This window comes from Herpailurus yagouaroundi, unplaced genomic scaffold, assembly GCF_014898765.1.
Source record: "Herpailurus yagouaroundi ecotype Mexico unplaced genomic scaffold, PumYag 188, whole genome shotgun sequence".
NCBI lineage: Eukaryota > Metazoa > Chordata > Mammalia > Carnivora > Felidae > Herpailurus > Herpailurus yagouaroundi.
The window spans coordinates 1,075,537-1,099,466 of NW_024412419.1; the positions used below are offsets into that span (position 1 = coordinate 1,075,537).

The window sequence follows — 23,930 nt, forward strand, 5'->3', positions numbered from 1 at the left end:
TGTAGACCCACCGGGCATCTCCGGGGGTGCCTAGAACGCTGCTCCCAGACCCGAACGTGCAGCGGAAGGAACACCGTCCAAATTCGGACTCCTCGCCCACACTGCCTTCATCTTCCGAGGCTTCTCCTGGTTTTCAGTGACGCAAAGGGCCAGCTGGGGATGGCAGGCCACCGCCCTCAAGCCGGGAAGCTGAACCGGGACTCAGCACCGCAGAGTCATCTGTTTTGCTCAGGCCTACCCACCCGCGCACGGGGACCGCATGACCTCATGGGTGAAATTTGGAAGTGTCCCGTGGCACTGAGCTGGGTGCAGGGCGGGTCCGTGGGTCTGGTGGCAGCTCACGCTGGCCTCACTTTGTGGCGTGTTGACTCCTGGGGGCCCGGATGGCTGAGGACTCGGGAATGTCCCACGCCCCCGCTGCCTGCAGGGAGCGGACCTGGGGGTCTTGGTGTGGCTCCCACGGGGGCCCAGTGGGCCATCATGGGAACGCCTCTAATTACAACTGCATCGCTCTGAGTGGGGGTTTGGAAAGTCAGAGTCTCAGTTCTGGCCGCTGTGGGGATCACTTAACTTGTTGCCCACCCAGCTTGCCACCTCCCCCCTCCCCCAGTTCCCCAGATGTCAGGCACAGGGACAGCACCGGGAAGCCCAGGGTGGGTCCAGGCAAGCGCTTCAGAGGGAGGCGGGACATTTGGTCGGAACATCGGCCCCAAAGGGACTTCGTTCAGGAGAATCTTACAGCTGAAAATAGCTAAATTAAGGGAAAGGCTCCGGAAGGTACGGCTGAAAAGACACGGGGGCAGTGCGGGTGGGTCGTGGGAGGAGGACCTGCCTTGTGGGCAGGTGGGGTGTGCTGCCCAGAGGCCCAGAGAGCGGGGGCGGGGGGCCGAGCATTTAGGGACGGAGGACTCTCGGGGACCCGCACGCGGGGGTGTTTGTGGCTCAGATCTCGGCCTGGAGGCACGCACCCAGATGCAACCGGCCTCTTTCCAGCCACGTTTTACCACCTGGACACTTGATTTACTATTTGCTGTCTCACCTTGCTGAACGGCCCCCTTCCTGTGTGACTGTCACCTGAGAGAGAGGAGATACACTAGTAACGGGGCCTGCAGTGTGGACAGTCAATGGTCACAGCCATCTCCCACCCCCCGCTTCTGCTGACTCACGAGCAGGAGGCATCGTGTGGGGGGGAGGGGCACCAATGTCCCCGCTGAACTGTCTACTGGGCTTCCTGGCTCTCTAGGGTTTCTAGACCACCTGCCCCCAACGTGCGGGGAGGGGGTAGGAGGCTGGTACACTGCCCACGGGAAGGCTGGCCGCCCCGGGGCAGGATGGTCACCCTGACAGGAGGGCCAACCTGGCAGAAGTGTCACCTAGGCAGGAGGGTCACCCTGGCTGGACGGTCACCCCAACAGGACAGTCACCCTGGCTGGAGGGTCACCCCAGTGGGAGGGCCTGGGTCTCGGTGCTGGGTGGCCACGGAGCATCGGGGGCCCCGAGGCGGGTCTCTGGTCCTGGCTCTGCTGCTCTGGGGGAGCCTGTGGGGCACGGTGCCCCCTCCACGGCTGCTCTCTCGTTCCTTCAGGACGCCTTCTCTAAACTCAGCAAGCGCAGGTCTGAGCCGAACCCCCTCCAGGCTCGGGGACCTTCCCCCGGGTGTGTGTCCCGCTCTCCCCTCGGTGATTTTCCTTCTCCTGTTTTCTCTCTTTTCCTGCCTTCGCAGATCCCTGTGAGCTCCGTAGGAAGCGTCTCGATTCTTTCTCTGTTTTTTTAAATTATCTTCTTTTCTCACGTTTATAATTTTAGAGAGATTTCCTCGACTTTATATTCTGACCTTGTAACTGAACTTTTTATTTCACTTGTCTTTGTTTTAAAAAGATCTTTCTGGTTCTCTTAATTTTTCTTGTATTAGGAATATAATCATTTGTTACATTGTGTTTATTCTCCTTTTCTGATGACAAAATTAAAAAAAAAAAATCTCCTCTCTCCAGAATTGCCTGTTTTCTCTGAGCTTTTCTTTCTCTTTATGCAGTTTCTCTCGCTTTCTGTTACATTGCTTAGCGCTTTCCTTAACCAGTGGGTCGTCCTTGGCTGTTCGTTCCCACGGCCCCAGTCTTGCCAGTTGAGGCCTGTCTTTGGGGCCTGCGGAGGTCCGTCTGGAGGTCGCAGGGGTTGCACACCGGCTGACGCGGTGGCCACAGCAGGTTGGGAGCAAGAGGCGGAGGGCCCCGCGCCCCCCTCCGTTCCTGCTCCCCATGCACCTGGGACCCCATCCCTTCTGCTGGGGCGAGGGGCGCACGAGGCCGGGCTCCTGGAGCCCCGCTCTCCTTACAGAGATTTCCACCTGGTGCGGTTTTGGAGCCCGCCCCGAATCCCGCCGCGGGGTCCGTGGGGCCCGCGGGCCGCGTGCTCACTTCTGGTCCCCACCTTCCTGGGTCTGTGCGCCTGCGTCCGCCGCCTCCATGGCTCCCGCTACTCGGTGCGAGTGACGGAGCCCTCTTCGCTTTCTGCGTTTCCGCTGTTTTTGTTTCCTGGGTTTGTAAAATGAGAGCAGGTCGTTTCAGCAGAGTTTTGAGACGGTGGAGCGACCGGGATTTCCCTGGAGGCGGTTGCTGAAATCGAGTGCAGGGAGGAATCTGTCCGTCCGTCCGTCCATCCGTCTGCACGCAGCGTGCTCTTCTCTTCGTTTGTGTGCGTCGCAACGGCCAGGAGCCCGGCCACTCTTCCTCCTCAGTGAGGACTCCGGTGTGATGAGACCCCAGGCGAGGCCACGGGTGAGGAGGCCACAGGAGGACGCCCGGCCCAGGGGACGGAGGCAAACGCTGAGTGGGTGCCCAAGAGACCGCGGCCCCCGGCCCCTCACGGGGACAGAAGGAGCCCCCGAGAGGAGGCTCGGGGTGTCCCGACGGTGCGGCAGCGAGATGGGAGCCGGGATCCGACGGCCGCAAGCCGCCACTCGGAGGGACACGGCCCCTGCCCCCTTGTCCCCTTGTCCCCCGGTCCCCTTGCTGAGCGCATTGGGTTTTGTGCTGCGGGAGCTCATCCGAACAGGCAGTGAGGACGCCGTCGTCTTTCTGTCTGTCCTTCTGCTCACTCTCGGGAAGCTCGGAGCGAAATCCAGCAGAGTTATTACCGTGGGTCAGTGGTCCCCTCAGAAAGATATGCTGATGTCCCAGCTTCCGGAACCTGTGAGCAGGGCCCTGTCCAGACCTTCGCCGATGTGATCAGGCTGAGACAACGGCATGCCGGCCGGTGACAGGTGTCCCCTAGAAGAGGGACATGCCCTGTGCCCGTGGTGCTGGAGCGGCCGGGAGGACACCCCGGAGCCTTTGGAGGAAGCCCTGCCCGCATCTTGGTGTTGGACCCCTGGCTTCCAGGGCGCGAGAGAACACACGCCTGCGGCCTCGGGAGCGTGTCAGGGCGGCCGTGTGCGCGAGCTTCTTCCGTGTTCCCACCCCTCCCTGTTCCGTGGATGGGAGCTTTCCCGAGTGGGACACTGCAGGGGGCAGGCCGGTGCTCTGGCGACATGGGGACGCACCTCGGGAAGGGCCGGTGGCCTCAGTCCAGGGAGGGGGCTGTGTGCGTCCTACCCCTGCTGAGCCCGCACCGGCTCGGCCTGTGCTCTGCTCGCAGCACCGGAGGAGGGACGGCGGGGAGGCACCACTGCAGCAGCCGTAGACGAGAACCCCAGGGCGGCTCCGGGGTGTCCCCACAAGGGGCTGCACGTGGGTCCGCATGTAAACTCAAATCGTCCGAACCAGTCACACAACAGAGGCAGGGACCCTGCAGGGAACCGCACCGATGGCTCCCAGCCCCACAGGTTGGTGGCCACAGGCCCGGGTGCCTGTCCCCAGGGTCCTGGAGGGCTGGTCCTCCTCCTGGGCAGCTGCCAGGAGGCTGTGGGGGAGGAGAGGGCACAAGGGGTGTCAGTGGCTCCCGGGAGGGAGCAGGACCCCCCCCCCCCCACCGCTGCCGGCTGGGAGCCCCGAGTGCTGGGTGTCCATGGGGCTAGCCCAAGCCGGGCAGGGAGGGCGAGGCCAGGGGTGGTGGGTCCCAGAGACCCCAGGACACAGGAATTTCAAGGGACAGAGAGGACAGATGTCTTTGAGCACCGGTGGCCACTGTCAGGTGGTCCCAGTGCCTCTGCCGAGGACGGAGCGTGCGGGCCGCTGGAGACAGCTGGTGGGGCGCAGGGGCCACGAGCAAGGACACCTCGCCCCCAGGCGCAAGAAGTGTGCCCTCGGAGAAAGCAGGGGGTGGAGGCAGGACCCCAGGTTACGTGCTTGCCTCGCGGGGAGGAAGCACAGACACGAGCACAGTCATAGAAGACACACAGGCTTGTAGAACTGTGCAACACAATCACATTCACAAAACTGCTGTATCCCCAAAACCTGCGATTTGCTTACGGGTTGAGGGTCGTGTCGCGCTGGTCAGAAGTGGCTGGAGACAAGAGGGTCCGCGGGGCCGGCTGAGCGGCGACCTCTGACCTAGAGCTCCGAGGTCTTTGTGCCGTTTGGTTTTGTGCTGTTCTGTGTTGGTGTTTTAATTCAGATTCACTCCCATCCTGGGACTTTAAAGCTTTTAAGAGTTCCGTTTCTTCATCTGTTTATTGGAGATAAAAGCGAGCTCGTTTGCATTATTGGGTTTTGGCTTGCACGTTGGCTTTCCCCACTCAGTCCTAACAGGCTGCGTTTCTTGAGGCAGAGACGGTAGGAGAGATTTGTTTCTCTAAAGACCCTGGCGCCGTGGCCCCGACAGTATGCTGGTGGGGGCCGAGCGCTCAGGGGGACCCTGGAGTCCCTGCCCCCGTGCCTGGGCCCCTGTCGACCCCTCCCCGGGTGAGCGGTGCTTGCAGCAGGTGGCTGCTCCTGTGGCCGTCAGTCTGGACACGGGGGTGGGGGAGGTGGGGGGGGGGGTGGGGAAGGTGGCGGAGGGGCCTCAGTCCCGGAGCCTCAAGGAACGGGATTCTGCCAAGACCCCAAGTGAGTCTGAGGCGGACAGTGAGCTCCAGGTGGGGGCGCAGACCTTGATACCTTGATTTCAGCCTGGTGAGGGCCCAGCAGGGGCTCCCGCGGCCGGGCAGGTGTCCCGCGGGCAGGAGCAGAGCCGGGAGCTGGCTTTACGGCCCGGGCTGCGGTATCTGTGGAACCGGCTGCTGGTCAGGCCGCCTGGAAGGGAAGTGAGCCTCCAGCAGCCGTCGAGTGCGGACTGGGCCCCGGGGACAGAAAGATGTGGTGTGGGTGTGACGTGGGTCCAGGAGGGAGGGCCGAGCGCCGGGGGGGGGGCGCCCCCCCCCGCCGCTGTGACGTGGGGCCCCAGGAGGGAGGCCCGCCCACCCCCCCCCACCCCCCCAGCAAACACTGCACGTCTCCCATCCTCTTCAGGCCGAGGAGGCCACAGGCGTGACCTCTCCCTTCTGGCCCTTCACGGGGCCTGTGGGGCTCGCGGTTCCGGGTAGGTGCTGGGCCCACGTTTCTCCCTCTCAACTGCTTCCCGTCAGACACAAAACGTGGAGATTAAAATACGGGAGTCAGACGACAGGGTGCTTTCGGGGGACAGGGGTCAGCACGGGGTCGTGCAGAGGGGACCAGTCCCAAGGGGGCGCGTCCCGACCCGGGCCCTGGCGGCCGGCTGCTCAGGGCCCTGAACTCAGATCTCCCGTGCGGTCAGGGGACCGGCCAGGCCACCTGTGCGGGGGGTTCGTCGCAACCTAACCAGTTGGGTCCTGCCCGCTGCTTCGGGGTGTGTGCAGGAGGAGGCTGTGTGGGCGGCTCTTGCCAAGGGCACAGGGCCCACGGCCCCGCGTGCGTCCCCGCAGGGGAGAGCAGTTTCCTCAGCGCGGCCTCACAGGACCCCTCTTGCCGGGGAGCCCCGGCCCCGCGGAGGACAGGTGCCCTGCAGGGTGGACGCTGCCTCCTGGCCTCCTCGGCCAACAGAGCAAATCCAAGGCCTCGAGCAGAACAGGGCGTGGAGGCATCTTTCCGCAGATGACGCCACCGGGTGAGACGGCCCCACGGTGGCCAGGGGGGCGTGGGGGCACGGCTGCCTTCCCGGACGCGGGCAGGGGTCCAGCAGATCCCCGTCCCGCCTGGCAGGGCACCTCCTCCTTCCAGAGAGCGGCCACCTCAGCCCCTCCTTCCCTCCTCCCCTGGGACAGAAGCCTGCAAGTTAGGGGACCTGTCTTCTCGTGCTGTAAAGAAAAGCCTTCAATAAGCTTTTGTGACCCCGAAAACCACTTGGTCTGCGGGCACCCCGGCCACGGCCTCCCCGTTTCCTCCTGCGGCAGCAGCGGGGGGAGGGAACTCACACAAGTGTCCTTGTGACAAGGGTGAGGGCCAGGGGGCCGGGCAGAGTCCAGAGGGAGCATTCCAGAAGCGACAGGCCCCCCGGCTTCCTCCACACCTTGGATCACAGTTACTAGACCCGTGAGTTTTCATTCCTCCAAGCGTTGGAAAGCGGTGGAAGTTGGATCTGTCATCGAGAACCTCCTTGCGGGTCCTCTGTGCACACATGTGGTCTTGGAGGCAGGGGCGAGCTCTCAGCCGTGAGATGACTCACTGCACAGGCCGCCACCTCCGGGTTGGGCACGGGCAGGGCTGTGCCAGCTGCTGACGCCCCCGAGGCGGGAGAGGTCTGCCCCGCTCTGCCTCCCCCGCGCCTCACGAGGAGCAGGTGTCTCGCCTACGAGGCGCAAAGGAAGCCGAGCTGGCCAGGTGGCCGCAGTGCTGTTCCCAACGCCTGCCAGTGTTCCCGCACTACAGGTGTCCCGGGCCCGTCCTGCAGGTATACACGACGGTCCCCGCGTGATGCCCCGGGCGGGACCTTCTCCTTCCTGGCAGCGGGCCCGCCGGAGAGTGCCTTCCCTCCTCGGTGTTGGTTGTCTGACCTCTGAATCTCAGGGTGTGGTGGCTCAGTGATACGTACGTTTGTAAAAAAAATTAGGGCTTCTCAATACCCCATGGAAGCCGGATAAGGATAGAGCTTTCCTCCTCTTGGGCTCCTAGACTCCATCCCCCAGCGTCCCTTGCGTCTGGTGATGCTATGGCCTGGGTCTCCCTATGGGATGGATGTGGGGGAGGAGCTGGGTCCTCCTCCAGATCGTGGCGGGAGGTGACTGAGTACAAGATAACTCCGGTAGGAAGCACTCAGCACGGGGACTGATTTTTAATGCAATTCTCTCGGGAAGTGCCAAGCAAAGTGAAATTCTGAAGAAAGCCAGCTCCCTGTGTGGGATGGACTAGAAGGAAGCTGAAAATAAAATACATCAGGTTGTCAGATCCAAGTGGGAAAGTTTAAGAGGGTCTAGGGTGTGATCTTTTTGAAAAAAAGTTCATTTTGGTCAAGCCCAGTGAAAGATACGACTTAGTTCCAAGGTTGCGTATTTTGTTTCCAGGGTTAGAGCTGGTGACTTTAATTCTGTAGACTCTTCCACTGTTCCTTGAAGGGCAGTAAGGTGGAGGGGATTCTCACTCACGCACAGAGAAGCAGGTTCAACAGCTAGGGACACCCACCTTCCCCCCGCCCCGCCCCCGGCCTGTGCCCCAGGATGCACAGTGGCCTCCCCAGGCAGCGGGGCCCCCGGCAGAGCTCTCTCCCCGTGCCCTGCTTTTCCACCTCATGCCCCTCACCCCCAGACCGCGCTGGAACCTCTTGCCTCGGGACCCGTCACACCTGGAAAGTGTTCCTGTCTCGGGGGAGGCCAGGCTGCTCGGCGCGCCCAGTGAGCCCCCTGCTGCCTCCCATTTTCACCAGAGCTCGGACCACCTCAGAAAACGTATTCCGTTACTCACGGAGGCGGGAGACCGTTTCCTAAATGCTGGTATGCGGGGACAAGTGAGGTGCCCTGGATACGTGGAAGCGGGAAGAGGCCGTCGCAACGGAGCAGGGCAGACCCTGCAGTTACCGGGGAGCGGGGCACACAGGGCACCCTGCGTGGACAGGGGAGTCCGGCCCGTTTCACCACCTGGATACAGAGGCTCAGGGCGAAGGGGGGCCGCACAGCTCGGAGGAGGGGCCCCGGAATGCAGGAGGCAGGCTGCCTGGGTTCGAGTCCTGCCCCGTCACTTAGACACACAAGTACTTAACTCCTGTGGCCTGAGCTCCCGGTCTACGGACCAGGAATGTTTACAAACCGGGCACGTTATGGGGCCTGATTCCATGGGTTCTTACGAAGACGACGAGGGTTAACATCGCAAGGTATTTCGAACGCTGCTTGGCGCACCACGAGCCCGACATCACGTTGAAGGACGAGGAGGCCTTCGTAGGGCAGGTGGGGCAGTGGAGGAAAGAGCGTCGTAGGCAACGGGAAGGCGCTCAGACGCGGAGGGAATGGCACTCAGCAAGGCTGGCGGGGAGGGGAGCGAGGTCCCCGGGCGGAAGCCCAGGCGCCAGGCGGGGGGAAGGCGGGTGCCGGCTGGGAATTGTGTCGCCACCGCCGGGTCAGCCGGCTCCTCCCGGCCTCCCCGCCCTTCCCGGCCTGCCTGCACCCCGCTCCCAGTCACCCCCGGGGCCCGTGCCCGGGCTGTGCCAGGCTGCTGCCTGTTTTCCCCTCCCGCACCCTGCTGGCTGCCGGGACAGGGCGTGCCGCCCCTTCGGGGGCCCCCCTGGGCCGCCGTCCGCTGCCCACCCAGCCCTCCTCCTCCTGCCCCACTTGCCCCGTCGTCGTCCTGGCCGGGCTCCCACCTCCCGCAGCCGGCCTGGGTCCTCAGTGTCTTAGTGTCTCCCCCATTTTCCCCTTCTGGTAACACGTGGATTCTCTCTTCCCGAGGCCGTGCCTCGATCCTGGGCCCTGGGGAGATACGTGTCTCCCTCCTGAATCTCTTCTACCAGTGGCCACACCCTCACTCCCCACCCTGACACCTGCCCTCTGCCCTCTGCCCTCTCTCAGGCTGGCTTTGGTCCCAGCTGTCCCCATCCGGGTTTTCTGGAACCCTCTCCACGGCCCCCCTGGGAGGTGCGTGTGGCCACTGCTTCGGGTGACAGCACTCGTCTGGCTCACGGCTGGCCTTCGAAGTGACGACGGGGAGAGCCGGTCCGTCCCGGATGCTCGAGAAGCATCTACAGATCACGAGGGCCTATGCCGCATCGTCAGAAGACAGCGACTTCGGCTTCCCGTACTGCTGGAGGGTTCGCAGTATGTCCTGATAGAAATGTCTGATTTACGTGGGAAAGTATCTGGGTTTTCATTCTAAACACTGCCGTTTTAGGAAGACTCGGCCAATCCTGAAGAAAAGTAAGACATTTCCCACGCCCTTTGCACGAGCTCTGCTGGGGACACGGGCTGGAGCCCCCCACCCTCCCTCACAGGGTGGAGACTTTGCCTCCCAGACTTGAATGAACGAAACGGTTTCGCGGCAAGCGGGGACTGTGGTGCGCGGAGCCCCTGGGGCTCTGACCGTCCCTGTCCCGGGGTGTCCGCGGGCTGGGACCTCCCAGAGGAAGAAACTAGGGAGAGTGTCTCGGACGCGTGTTCCTGCTCACCCGGTGCTTATGTCCCGGCACCGTTAGACGTGATCTCTTGTCACCTACGAAGGCTGCCACACTTTGGAGGAAAAGAGGGGTAACGGGAACTTTGTGTTTTCCCAGCACAGGGGGTGTATCAGGAACCCCACGTCTCAATGCGCCAAGGCCATCTTTCTGGAGACTCCTCCTCGCTAAGGCCTTAAAGGTTTGGGGCGCCGGCTGGCCTGTCACCCCACGAGGCCGGGGCCACAGCCTCCAAAGGCTGAGCCTTCAGACGCTCTGCTCAGCTGACGTCCGCACGCTTTTCCAGTTCTTGCCTGGGAATCGTCCAATTCTCGCACCTTCTGGGAATCGCATTTTGCCTACTCGATAAAATAAATGAGCACTTGTTCAGCAGACAAAAACTGCAGGTCAACAGACAATAGGGTGTGATTCAGCCTTAAAAAGGAAGGACATTGTGACAGCTGCAACACACGGTGAATCTTGGGGACGCTGTGCTCAGTGAAATCGGCCAGACCTAGAAGGACAAACACCGGCTGATTCCACTCGTCATACGTCCCTGGAGTCGTCTGATGGTGGAGGCGGAGGGTGGACGGTGGGCGCCGGGGCTGGGGGAGGGGGTCAGCGTCGGTGTTACTGGGGACAGAGCTGCGGTTTGGGAACACGAGAAGCTTCTGGAGATGGTGGGACGGTTGCACAAGAACGTGAGTGGCCTTTCTGCCACTGAGCCGTGCACCTAAAGGTAGTCAAGACGGTAAGACGTGCGTTTTACCTCAACGTACACACAGCAGTTCAGCTCTGCGCTCGGTTCCGTTCGTCCCCTTTACCCGCGTGCCGCCACCCTGTTCCTGCACAGACGCCGAGGGCCTGCAAAGGCATCTTAAGCGCCCGGCACCTGTGGGGGCAGAGTGGCACCGACAGGCGCGCCAACAGCCCTCTTCCTCCTCGGGGACGACTGAGACGCCAGCTCACAGCGCGAGGGTTCGGCCGCTGTTGGAGCGTGAAAGGCAGGGCCCCTGACTCAGCGCCCCGACGCGTCCCCCCTCCCAGGTCCTCCGGAGGCAGGGTCATGGTGGCCAGCGCCACAGTCTCAGCCTCGTGCAGCAGGGCTGGTGGCCCTCAGGCTGGGTGGGTGTCACGGGTCACATCCGGGACCCTCTGTGGCTCCTGCGGGGACCCGGGCAAATGGGCAAAAGGGGGCGCCTTGGGGTCACTGTCTGTCCTGGGTCCCAGCGGACCTCGGCGTAGACCCTCGTCCCAGTAGTGGGAGTGGGGTCTGTCTGTGCACGGGGGGGCAGAACGGACGCCGTGCGGGCCCCGAGCACGTGAACGCCCGCAGGCTGCGGGGGCCCCTCCGATCAAGGCCGGCCGCTCCCAGGAGACACCAGGGCCGCTGGCCTCGGGCCGTAGGCTGAGAGATTCGGTCAAGGAGAGCCATTCGTGTTTCCTCTCTGTCCCCTGACCCTGTGTGAGTGCCTATCACGGCAGGATTCTCTTTCACGGTGAAAACGTAACCTTCCTTTCAAGGGGCATTGAAAGGCTCCGGTCCACACGTCCCCGCACATGCCGTGACCCCTTCCTGTTTGCATGGAGGCTTCCGTTCATTCCGGCCTGGACTCGGCTTACCGCATTTCCCCTGGCGTCCTCCAGCCTGCTTTGCAAGAAGCTGGGGACACGTGGCCCGACCGATTCCACTGCCTCCGCGATCTGTCTACACCACCCACCCCGACTCTTCCCCGCAGGGCCCACCGAGTGGCATTTGACTCAACAGAATAGGCCTCTTCTGCTAAGACAACCTAACTGCACGTGTTTCTTTTAAAATTAAGCGAGTAAAACTTAACGGGTCGATTGGCTGTTCTGGAAATGTCCTGATCCCCTTTTGGCCCGGGCATGCAACATGAGGTCCCTGTGCTAAAAACCGTCCTCCTTCCCGGAGTGAAGGGCCTGCCTGCAGTCTCTAGGCCAAACGAACAAACCTACAGATGCGCGTGTGTGTGCAGCTACAGCATGCGTCTTACTGTGGATCCCGATCCAGGACTTTGGTAAACGCCTGTCCTGATGCAGAGATGGGAATGAGGCGGACGTCTCAACACACACACTCGAGGGTTTTCCTTTTTTTGCCTCAGGAGATCATGAGCTGGCGGCACCTTTGCACCTTTTCTTTCTAAACGAGCCTCGCATCGTGCCGGCCGTGACCCGGGACAGGCGGCCACTCACCTCCGGTGTGTGAGGAAGCTGCCGCTGACGTGGCCCGACCCGTCACATCCTGGCGTGGGACACGACATGCCCTCCGTCTTGACCGACTTCCAGGAGAACTGGGAGCCATTGAGGTATCCGTCCTTCTGTCTCTTGGCGGCCAAGGGACATCCTGACGCACTGCGGTGGGAGGCGTACTTCCCGGTTATGTGGCCCTGGCCGTCACACCCAGGAACGGGACATCTGGGGAGCAGAAGACACGCACGTGATGGTCGTGCCACCACCATATGCCCGGTGGCCTCCACAACGAGGTCGGAAGAACCTGGCTTGGGGAAAAACCCATCAGGCTCTGCTCCAGCAAAGGAAAAGGACAGAGGAAAAAGGCCCTGAAAGTGCCACCTAGTGGAGAGCCGAGGTAATTCCTCGCGTGGAAACGCCTGGTCAGCCGCTGACCCCAGGAAGGCGGTTTTGGGGAGAACGTCTGCGTTGGGGAGGAATGTTGGATGTCGCAAGTGAGATGCAGGCATCTGTTGAAAAGACCCCCTTTCGGACAGAATCACAGCTCTTTCGGTGGAGGAATGCAAGGCCACCGGTGGAGAAATTGCAGGATTGGTTTTTAAAGGCGATTGTATAAACCCGTGGTTTTTCTCAAGAGCCAGAAAGCGCGTTCTGTTTGGCTGTGTTCTCCCGGGGCCATAAAATAGCCTCCAGCCAGAGAGGGTGTTAAGCAGGAGGCAGAGATTTTAATTAAGTCTCCTGGAACGGTGTCGGCACGTGGTACCCCATCAGTACCTTTTGGGGAATAGGTAGGAAAATCATTGGCTGCAGCTGGAGGTCAAGGGCAGGCTAACCCCGCTCCTGAAGCTCCCCGGGGCAGTGACGGCCGTGGGGCCGAGGACGCAGGCAGACCACCAACGGTTACCGCACGGAGGTGCGACTCAGCGCGCCTCACGGGCCCGGGCCGGCGGGTTTCGCATGCGTTTTTTTAACGGCTAGAGTTTACATTCTACAAAATTAGTGTAACCTGATTACTTTGATACGTTTTATGTAATTTTTATAATAATTTTCATTTTTATTTTTTTAAATCAATTTCTTTTTTTCTCCAAAGGCCCTGAGATGAACATCGCAGGGAGACAGCCCAGGTTTATCTTACGGAGTTTTGGGACCGGGCTCCGGGCTTCCGTGTGTGGCAAACACCCGGAGGATGTGCTGGAAGCCCAGGGTGCCTGCCCGCCGCTCTCAGGTCCTGGCGGAGAACCGGACAGAGGGCGGCTATGCGGTTTCCAGCGAACATTCGCCGTCGGTGTTACCGCTAACACCTGCCTCTCCCCGCCAGTGCCACCGCGTCTCCCACCGAGGGGCAGAGGGACGTTTCCTGGCTCCGTGTCCCCCAAGCATCAGGTGGCTGGAGATTCCCCATTTACGTGGTGCTCCTGACCGGCAGGTGTGCTCTGGGATTGGTGCCCCATAGGTGGCCTTGCAGGTGCCTGGCGTCCCCTCCCCCTGCCCCCACCGCCCCCCTGGGCTCCCCCAAGGGCTCGCTGCCCTCTGCCCGCCCTCTGCCCGCCCCACACGCGCACCTGATGGGCTCCTGGTCTTCCTTGTCTTCCTTGCTCTGTGCCACCCTGATGCCACTTTTCTTAGCTCTCGGGCAACCTGAAAGACTAAAGAAGGGACACAGCCTCAGGACGCGTCCACCGTGGCGTGGGCAGGTCCCTCCCCGCTGTCGCTGCTCAGATTCTGTTTCTCCAGAAGCTGGAGCTGCTCCCCGTGAACACAAAATTATTCCGGGAGGAGGGACCTTCCGGGAACGGCCCCGCGTGTGCTCTCCAAGTCTTTAGACCCCGTCAGTCCCCTGGCGAGGGGGAGCGCTGGGTGGCCGGGAACACCAGAGAGAGGCTGGGTGGCGGGCCCAGAAAAGGGGTAACGCTGAGGAGAAAACACACGCTCCCTCCATCTCTTCCTCGGCAACCTGTTGTCTGCAGCCCGCTGCCTGGGCCCTGCCATCTGGGGACAATGACACCCGGTGGTCTGATTCCTCTCAAGTACAGACTTACTGTGAGTCTGCAGAAGGTGCAGAGGAAGTTGAACGTGATTATTTTATTCAGTCGTCAAAATTTTGGAAATAGAAGCTCACGCTTATCTAAAGGAAGACTTCCGGCTGGAACAGAAAACTACTCATACGTGTCTGATCATGCACGTGGGCCAACATGTATGAACTGCGCATGTGCTAACTTGCATGAGCGTGTACACGGGCTAACAATAGGCTGTGATATGAGATTGTGCACGAGAACGTACAGAATAAATGCGATTCTTGTGCAAAGACTGAAAAACCAGAAACTAGGCCATTTACGGAGACGCGGGGACACACGGGTGCAGACTCGTCCGGTGCCGACGCGCGGCCGTGGCCCAGGTGGGTACCCGTCACCCCTCCTCCGTTCCTGAGCTTGTGCCGTGCTTCCCGGTCAGTCCTGGCTGACCACGCTGAGTCTCAGGGTCCCCTCACCTATCGCTGCACTCTGCCCCCCCAGCATCTTCCCGCCTTTCCTCTCGGGTAAGAAGCAGCACCCCACAGGCAGAGGGCGGGTGCTGGGGTTGGGGCTTCGGGCCCCGGCGCTGCCCCCTCCTGTCTCCGTCGACCGGTGTCCCAACCCCTCTGGAACGTGGCCCGTCTGCTACGTCACCGTCTCCTTTAATAGGAACGTGGGAAAGACGAGATGTGCCCGGATCCTCTCCCTCCTGCTGCCTCTGGTCCTCCGTTTCAAGGTAAAAACTTGGAAAGTGGGTGTGCCGCTCCGTGGCTGTCCCCACTGCCGTCCGGCTCTGATCTCTTGCCAGGAAGAGCGCTCTTTCCGGTCACCATGATCCGGAGCCGGAGGGCGCCCCTGGCCTCTTGCAGGCGATGCTCCTCCGAGCCTGTCGGCAGCCTCGGCGTCTGGAGGGCCTGTGTCCCAGGAGGTCGGTGTCGTGTGCTGCCCTCGCTTGAGGCCTGAGCTCACACGTCCCTCGTGCTCCTGAGCCCCCGCCAGGCCCTCTCCCCGCACGTCCTTCCCTTCCGGCGGAGCTCTCCTGAGCCCTCTGCCATCCACGACCAAACTCAAGCCGTGCGTCCTACGACTCCTGGTCACGTCTCTTTGGGCGACGCCCTTCATTCCCGCCAAAGGTTAAACTCCTCGCCCTCAGTTCCCTCCACGTCTCGTGTGCTCCTCTCCGTGGATGGCATCGGCGTCTGCTCCCTGGCCCGAGACGGAACTGAGCTCATCCTTGGCCTTACTTGCCCGGGGTCCTGCTGGTTTTACGTCCCCCGTATCTTCGGAACCATCCCCCTTCTGCCTCCACGACGCCGTGTCGGGACGGGCTGGCGTCAGCTCTGAGCTGTGTTAAGCTGCTCCATTTAGGACCTTCCGGTGGCCCACCACCAAATGCCTCGTTGTGGGCACCGTGGGCCGGCCCCGCCCCCAGTGTCTGCCGGCTCTCCCGCCTGGCGCACGCCTGCGCCCTCGCACGCTCTTCCGGCGCCACTGTCCCCGCCGTCTGCTGGCGGGCACATCCCTCGAGGTGTGTTCCTCGGTGTGGGCGCCCTTCTGACAACCGGCCCCGGGAGCCCGCGGGGCCCCGTCCCCTGCGGGTGTCACTCGCGCTGTGCTGGAAGCCGTCCGCCCACCCACCACAGGCTGCTGAGCCGCGAGTTCCGGGGGCGCGAGAGCCATGTGCTCGGTCGCCCGCGTCCAGTCCCACACCGTGTGTCCAGCCGGGGGTCTGCGTGCGCCCGCGGCCCTTCCTGGCTTGGATCCGGGGCCCTGCGGCCCGCGTGGCTTCCGCCCGCCGGCGGCCATCCCCTCCTGGATGTTCCCGTTACTTCCGAACGCTGCTTTCGGGTCCTCCCTGCGCGGTTTCCTCACGTGCAGTCAGGACACAAATACTAGTCCCGTAGGACAGCGAGACCACACAGGCAACGTGTACAGCCATGCTCGTGGTACATAGTACGTGCTCGACACATGCTACCTTTGCCATCAGAGAACATTCTGGAACCCTAAGGGAGCAGCTGCTCTCTGAGCCTGGGAGGCTGTCCTGGGGAGCCAGAGTCACGTGGTGGCTTGTGACAGCTCAAGGCTTTGGCACTCTTGCTGCATGTGAGCCATGGCGGGTCACGGGGATCAGGAGCTCCTCGGGACTGTGTGCTGGGACCACGCTGGGTACGGGTGGGGGGGCCGCTGCGCTGGCAGGAAACAGCCGGCCTGGGAAGGGCCAGCTCGAGCAATGGATCCTTGTTGTCCTTGTGGACGGGGCCGTGGTCTCTGTGGACCCCTCCAGCCTCACCTGCCAGATGCGGTCCCTCTTGTCACTGAGGACTGAGGGAGGCAGAACATGTGACGGTGGGCTGGGTTGTTTTTTTTCTTTTTTTAAGTTTACTTATTTTGAGAGAGAGGGAGAGACAGAGAATACCAAGCAGGGGCTCAAACTCGAACTCAAAAACCGTGAGAGCAGAACCCGAGCTGAAATCGAGAGTCAGACGCTTAACCGACCGAGCCCTCCAGGCATCCGGTTTGTTTTGTTTGTTTTGTTGTTGATGGAACCCTAGAGACCGCCAGCAAATATGGATTGTACTGAATTCAGGGAAGCGTCAGAGCTGGTGCAGAGATGAGAAAATCGCACCATGAAAACGGAAATGGAGCGGGCACAGGCCAGAATGTCTCCACCCAGAGCCGGGACTGGGCGACTTTCGGGGCCCTTCTGGGCGGGGAGGTGGCCAACTCTGAACCTGTTTCCTCCGTGCGAGAGGACACGACCTCACCTAACACCGGCGTGGCCCTGAGAGCGGTGGAGGACAGCGCACTGTCCCCGGCTCCCGGCTGAGAGGGGCACCTGGCCTCTGTGCCCCAGTCAGGAGGGCGGCCGGCCCACAGCAACGCCCCAGGCAGGGCCTGACCGCGTGCTTTCCCTGGAGGGGGGGGGGGGCTCGGCATCCACAGCCCCCGTTCTGGGCCCCTGCTTCCTGGGAGACCCGGGATGGCAGGAGGGCTGCGTGGGCTCACGGCTGCCTGAGTTGTGGCACCGTTTTAAAGATGTTTTCTCTGTTGTTTGCTCACCGGTAACATTCCTCGCGTCCCTGGGAAGCGACAGTGGACGGTTAACCCTGAAAGCAGGTTCTCTCCTTGTGTTTGGGCCTCGTGAGCGGCAGGCCTGGGGGCTCCGCGCCAGCCTCTCCTTCCTCAGTGGCCGCCCGAGGGAGCTGCCAGCCGTGCCTGTGCTTCCCCGGGTGGTGGCCTCAGCCAGTGGGACAGACGGCATGGCCCTGTGCGCCGCTTGGACTTTCGGGGCGCTCCTGCGGGGGGCGCTGGCTGTGCTCAGCTTTGCCGGGAACCGGGTCAGATTCATGTGCCCGGGCTTGGCTTTTCAGGAAACCTGGGCTTTGTGACATTTTATGCATAGGTTTGTGCTCTATCAATACCCGCCTCTCTAACCTAGAAGCTCAGGGAATAAAAATGGGGAAACTGAATTAACACATTACGTGTCACCAAGCCCAAAGAGAAATCAGTAGCAGAACATACATTTGGACGTGGAGTGACCACCAGATGTCCACTTTTAGCTGTGCAGACACCGTGCTGGGAGTCGTGGTCACGTGAGGACACAGACATTTCTTTTCAAGATAAATTAAGATAAAGGGTAGCGTAGAATGTGCTTGGCGTTTCCCACTTAACTGGAGGGTTTACTTTCACCGAATTCACTCTGGACCAGTGACTTCACACTGGCGGTGTGTTTGCGGGTGTTTTTTCCTGCTCTGCACTCCCCTGACCGCGGCGGGCTCCGAGCTGCCCCCCAGCCTGCTCCGCCCCCTGTGGTCCTCGGGGTGGCTCCGGGAAACATTCGGTGACGTCCAGAGACTTTCCGCAGCCATCACGAGCCACGGCGGCGGTGGTGCTGGCGTCCGGTGGGCAGACGTCCCACCGTGCGCCGGGCAGGGCGCCGTCCGGCCCCCAGTGTCCGCAGGGCCCAGGCGGGTGCCCCTGGCGTAGAGGATGCATGTGAGGAATCCTCCCGTGACCCCACCGTTCAGTTCTCCATTCCTAAGCTGCGCTTTTCACAGATCTGAGCGGCTGAGGAGTGCTCCGGAGTGAGCCCGGGGAGCACGGGGCACGCGGTGGGGTCCGGATGAGGAGGCTGCATCTGCCCTCCTCCAAACCGGGCCGGCAGCCGCTCAGCGTCCCCTGCTCTGACCACTGGCATCTGACCACTCGGGCGGCCACGGGCAGCACACGATCCACCGGCAAGCACCCTCCCTGTGCTGGGTGGCCGGCGGCTAACTCTCATTGTCAGGGGCCTCTGCGCCCCCGTCCCCCTGTCCCCCTCTCTGCCCCTCTCTCCTCTCTCCCCCTGTCTCCCCCCTCCCCCTCCCCCTCCCTTTCCCTCTCTCCCCCTCCTCTCCGTCCTGTCTTCTTTGTTTCCTGGTGGGGGGTGCGTCCGAAGCCCGGATGCTCATCCACTTGGGGACCGCCCACTTTATGCTGGGAAACGCAGACAGTGACCCAGCAGCAGTGTCAGTCTCTGTATTTGCAGCACCACCTCCCACTGTTGGATGGGACTTAGCTCCCGAATTCCTTGTCCCGACCTTGGCCTTGCCTGTTCTTGCTCACTGAACAGGACAAGAAATTGGTGCGGTGACCCCAGGTCTAGACCCACTTTTGTGGACACAAGGTCTCCAGAGTTTCTTTCAGGTCACTTCCAACGCCTGGCCCGGCACCCAGGAGGGAGACCTCAGGCTGCCCTTTGGATAATCCCTTCCCCTTGGGAGCAGCAGGGCCTGTGCCAAGTCGTGTCTTCAGCTCTGCTACTGGGGCTCAGGTTTTCATATTTAGGAGGCCGGCTCCCAGTGGTGTTGGAACGCCTGCCTCTCAGTGGCCGTCCCAGGGACCTTATTCTCTGCCAGCGATGGTCCTTTTCCCCGTCCTCTTCTGCTTTAGAACGGCTGCTGCTGGATGCCCCGAGGAGTCTCTCATAGGCGGATGCAGGTGCAGGACAGGTGGGGCGTCAGGGGGGCGGGCGGTCTGGGGCCGGGAGCGTCTGCCTCCCGTGAGGACCCCACGGGGAAGGCACCACGTGGTGGTCTGGCGTCTGGTGCATCGGCGGGTGGCACGGAGCGTGCACCAGAGCCTGCTGGAAGCCTGCGCCCGCGCGGCGGGACAAGGAGTGGGGCCGTGCAGGGGGACGGGCTCGTCACGTACCTTCGATGAGAAGCGTAGTTGCCGGTGATGTGCCCAGAGCCGTCGCAGCCGGGGGTCGGGCACCTGCAAACACAAATGCAGATCGGCCAGTTGACTTGAGAGAAATCGACCCCCTCAACACGTCACGTCCTTACTCATCCAGAAAGCAAACTCTCAATGCTTCACCTCCCTACCAGAGAGAGACGAGCGGAGCAGGAAGCCCCGCGGCGGGGAGCGGGCACCTGTGCCCACCTAGCGCACCACCAGATACCAACCTTGGCCACCTTCTTCCTTCCAAGCACAAGGACGCTTTCCGGAGCATCAGGCCCTCGGTACCTGCCTCGCTCACAACACCCCCTCGGGCTTGGGCTCGAGGCTGTTGAGTCCAGAGACTCTGACCCCTGCAGACACCCCCCCCCCCCCCCGCCTGCTTCCCTCCTGCTCACGTGAGCCTCAGGGAGGGAGGGGTCAGTGGGACTCAGCCACAGCAGTCGTCCACGAAGCAAGCTTCGTACACGGCGGACGTGCGCAGGGACTGCTCTTTGTCTACACTTGAAACACCGGCACTAAATCAGGCTCCCATTAAAGCTGGGCCACCTGGCTGACCCGAGTCCAGAGGGCGGCGCCTGGGCCTGAGCCGTGGGGACTCCATGAGAGCGTCAGGCCACCTCGAGTTGCCTTAAAGCCCCGTGACCTTAACCGACTCGCACGGAGCCCGGATCTCTTGGTCCAGCAGTCCCCATCAGCCCAGACCCTAGAGTCCTTCTGGGACCTGCACCGGCTGTGTCGGCCTGCGCTATGGGACACGGCATTCTTTAAGAACGGTTTTGTCATCACTGCCCTTCCTATGACATCCTAAGTGCACTGTCTCAAGGAAAGTCAGGTGCACTGCAGACGCCTTGCATCTCAAGCTATTCTGGTTGCCATGTGGCCACCGGGACTGTAAAAAACAAGGACAAAAATTAAGAAAAAATTCTTCTTTCTTTCCAGATAGCTTGTAACTCTCAAAAACAACAAGGAAGAAGGGACTTAGTAAGAACATCACGCCTGGGTCAGCCCTGTGCCTCACCCCCACTCCGTGAACACCCGAGTGCCTGGTAAGGACAAAAATCACAAACTTCAAGTATTTAACCAGTGTCTGCTGCTTCTGAGGGGTTTCACGTGGCTTTCCGCTCAGAGTCACCGGGGACACCGGATGCTGAGACGGGGCCAGCAAGTGACTTGTCTGGAGCAGGACGTGGTGGCCCCGCTGCCCCCCCAGCACCGCCGGATGCTGGGCGGAGACGGCAGTGGGTGTCACAAGCCAACACTCGGTGTCTGTCTACATCTCCTTCAGTCCTAAGAGAGGGGTCCGTCCTGGCTCTCACGGTGCGCTAACGGCTATTTGCCGTGTCATATTACAGGTTAAAGTTCCGTTTACGGCCCCTGCTGTGAGAGCTTAAAGAGGCAAACGGATCACGTTTGCCATGTCGCTGGTGTGGACACTCGGAACCAGGAGTTTTAAAATATGCGCTTGTGGTGGAACAATGAAGTGTGTGCAGAATCTGTGTGTCGAGAACAACCACCGAAATCTGACTGTTGACCTGAGTTTTGTTAGAGCGACAGCTGTTTGTGTGCAATTAAAGTCTGATCGCAAGGCTATTCTGCCAATGGGTAAGTATTTATTTTCTAAATAATAACTTAAGTGACCGAGCCGAACTGCCTGGTTCCTCGCATGGATGTGCTTCGTGTGGACAGGCACCCCGCTGTCCGCACCCCCCCCCCCGCCCTGCCCCCGCTCACAACATGCCCCGAGGGAGGGGAGTCTGAAGGCAATAAACCTCATTCTGTCTAAGAAAAGCTCATCTTCGTGCAAGTTTCTGTTTTGAAAATGTATCAAGAAACAGAAATGTTTCCTACTAGCCAATAATACACACTTGGCCTTGCTTTTTGCTTAAAAAAATTCTTCAAACTCTTCCTAATTTAAGCACTCAGCGCAAATTTATTTAAAATTTATTCATTTTAACACGAGTAGAGAATTTTCAATGTGCCTTTTTTTGGTGAGGGCTGGAGGAGGTTGACATATTCTGTTCAAATTTAAAGTGAACCATTATAACCAAAATAATGCAAATGAAAATCAGATTTTACTAATTATAAAAAAAGAGAGAAAGACTTTCAGAGTAGATTTTGTGTGTTTAAGCCATTTACAAAGGCATCATCTGATAAAAAAAGAGGCGTTTAAAATGTCCTTTATCACCATGAAAACAACACACAAAATATTGATTTGGCCCGTTTCCGCTGTGTTGGGAAAGAAAAAACGTTTCCAGAAAGCGTCCTCTCGGCTTTCATCGTCAGCCGGGCAGAGGGGGTGGAGCCCCAGGCCTGCCTCAGGCCCTGTGACCCGAGTCTGCTCCCCAAGGGCCACACCTCTGCGCGGGGGCACCAAGGGCGGCCTCGTGGCCTCCACCTGTCACGCGCCGGCCGCGCGAGCGTGAGCCCAGCAGCCCAGGACCTTGGCCAGGCCAGGCGGGGGTGTGGGATGCCTTGCTCGCTGCCTTTCTTTGTTCGCTCCCCGTGACGCAGCCAAGGCTTTTGGGGGGAGGCGATTCAGCCTTTTCACCTTTAGGTGGTGCTTCCGGACCACGTAAGGCAGCCCAGAAAGGTTTCTGTCTTGTATCAGCTCTTCGTGTTCATTTTTCTGTTGCTGCTCAAGACTTTAAGGCTTTTTTAAACTCCTAGATTATATGCCGATTTTCTAGCTTTAAGAAATCTCAGCACTCAAAAATACAATTTTCTGAAGTCGGTGAATGAGGGAGTGATGATTCACCTAACAAAAGGGGTCTTTGCTTCCCAAGCGAGCCAGCTCCAGGACCCTTGATAATGGGGCGGTGTAAAATCGATTTACCAAAACTCGATTTGCATCTACCCATCTAAGAGCACATCTTTTCCATGAAAGGAGGCCCGTGTGGGATAATCAAAGTCCCCCGTGGATAAAATCAGACAGGAGCATGTGCGGCACAGCTTGGGTTTTGAAATGGCAGGAGAGATTGACTGGGTTTCCATGGAAACTCCCCAGAAGGCAGGCACGGGTTCTCTGCGCTGGAGTAGTCGGCCGCCCTCCCTGCTCCCTGGCAGTTCCCGGGGACAATGGCACCGAGTCTATTTTAGGTTCCTGTACTTGGAGATGCAAAGTTCTGTGACATAAAACACTTGCTTCACACATCGCTTCTCTTTCAGTCCAAGGGACTTTTGGTGGCGATAGTCTGAGCAAGCACGGGTGCGGAGATAATCTGAGAGCTCTCTTGCCGCCCGGGGTGGGGTGGGGGTGGGGGGTGTTCGAGACAAAAACGTTTGTGCCTTATCTGTGATCTTGCATTTGCCTCGGGGTCTCAGTGATACCAGGAGAAAATGATTTGGGGTTACTGCATGTTATCATCTGGCTGGAAAAATTGGTCCGAAAAAGACATTTAGAAATGGCAATGGGGCGGGGCCCCCGGGGTGGCTCAGTCGGTTAGGCCCGACTCTTGATTTTGGCTCAGGTCATGATCTTACAGTTTGTGAGTTTGAGCCCCGCGTCTGACAGTGTGGAGCCTGCTTGGGATTCTCTCTCTCCCTCTCTCTCTGCTCCTCCCCCCACTAGTGCTATTTCTCTCTCAAAATAAAGAAATAAACATTAAAAAAAAGAATGGCGATGGGAACATCATGCTCACATGTTTTAAAAGGTGTTTAGGTTTTGCAGAATCCAAGTATAATCTGGAAAAACATCAGGACCACTCACAAACTCCTGGACTTCTGACTTCATGGACCCGCTCCTTCTCAGGTGGGAGCAGTGTGGGTTTCTGTTGCTTTTGCAGATCTAAGACGGCAAAGAGACCTGCGAGCCCGAACCTCCCAGAATGCCCTGTGCTCATGGCTGCACTGAGCTATGTACACCAAAACAAACATTCTGTTTGGATCTACACAGGAACTATCACTGATCACAGCCACAATGGGGGTCATAGGATGTATGCCCTAATGTCAAAGCACAACTTAATGTCTCTCCATTAAAACACATAATCCTGGACACCATAAGACTTTTCACTGGCACACGTCCCAGGAATGTCACAGCCTCGTGTCTGCCCTGATCTGTCCCTCCGCGAGACATACACCTGTTACAGTGTTGTCTTCCCCTCCCATCTAAAACCCCTGTCCTGAGACCGGGTGGGAGCAATGGAACTCATCAAACCCACGACTGAAGTGTCATCGATTCGTTATTGGTAAGAACATCTTTAAAGTGCCTCCTCCAAGGTGCTATTGTGCCCCTCTCTTTTGAAAATAAATATGAGGATTTGGTAAAGAGTTCTATTAAGAAAGACATCTAAAATAGGGCGTTTTCTTGCAGTTAAACGGATGCCTGCATCAGAGTGCATGTTACTACACGTTGTGATCTGAGACTGGTGAACCGCTGTGGCTTCTGCCCCCCTGGCGACACGCCAGTGAGGTGCAGGGCGGATTCCATGCACACGAGCATTTCTTCCTGGGGACCCCAAGGTGCTGCCCAGGCGCCCTTGCCGGGTAGCAGGTGGCTAAGCCCCTGACCCCACAGGGCCAGCCCCTCACCGTCTACCTGGGGGGTGACGCCGCCCTGAGCGGTAACACACCCTGGGTGCGGCAGCCTCTGTGACCTTGTGCCCAGCGTCCCCCCTCGCTGTGCTGGCAGAAAGACCCAGCTCGTCTCCTGCGAATCAGCTTACAGCAAAAAAATATCTGAAGGTGCCTCAGGCTCTCTCATCCTGGTAAAAGTCAATCACTTATTTTTAAAAACCTTCTACATAGAGGCAGAAAGAACCGTGGGTGTCTCCGGGCTGCACCGGGAGAGTCTGTGATTGACCCGCCTCCGTGAACTGCCCTGCGAGACTGAGACAGTAGCTAGAAATCCACAGAAACAGACCCTGAGGATCCAGGGTGACCATACAAAATGGTCCAAGGGGTGCACTGGAGTTCTGGGAGGATTTCGTGGAAAGGCCCTCGGCCACGTTTCTTGCTCATTTCTTTCGTGGCAACTCTATCAAGGGAACGTAATTAAGTAAAATGCCAAGTATTAAAAAATAT

The 23,930-nt window shown here is 59.8% G+C and overlaps 1 protein-coding gene across 1 annotated transcript in view; it reads right to left on the minus strand.

Moving 5' to 3' along the window:
• MYT1L (myelin transcription factor 1 like) overlaps window positions 1–23,930 on the minus strand; it is a 442,535-nt gene that overhangs the window by 16,906 nt on the left and 401,699 nt on the right. Inside the window, exons 21-23 of the mRNA XM_040496904.1 lie at window positions 18,882–18,944; window positions 13,239–13,322; window positions 11,680–11,901 (exon numbers count right to left, since the gene is read on the minus strand). Coding sequence (XP_040352838.1) covers window positions 11,680–11,901; window positions 13,239–13,322; window positions 18,882–18,944 — 369 coding nt within the window. The remainder of the gene's footprint in view (window positions 1–11,679; window positions 11,902–13,238; window positions 13,323–18,881; window positions 18,945–23,930) is intronic.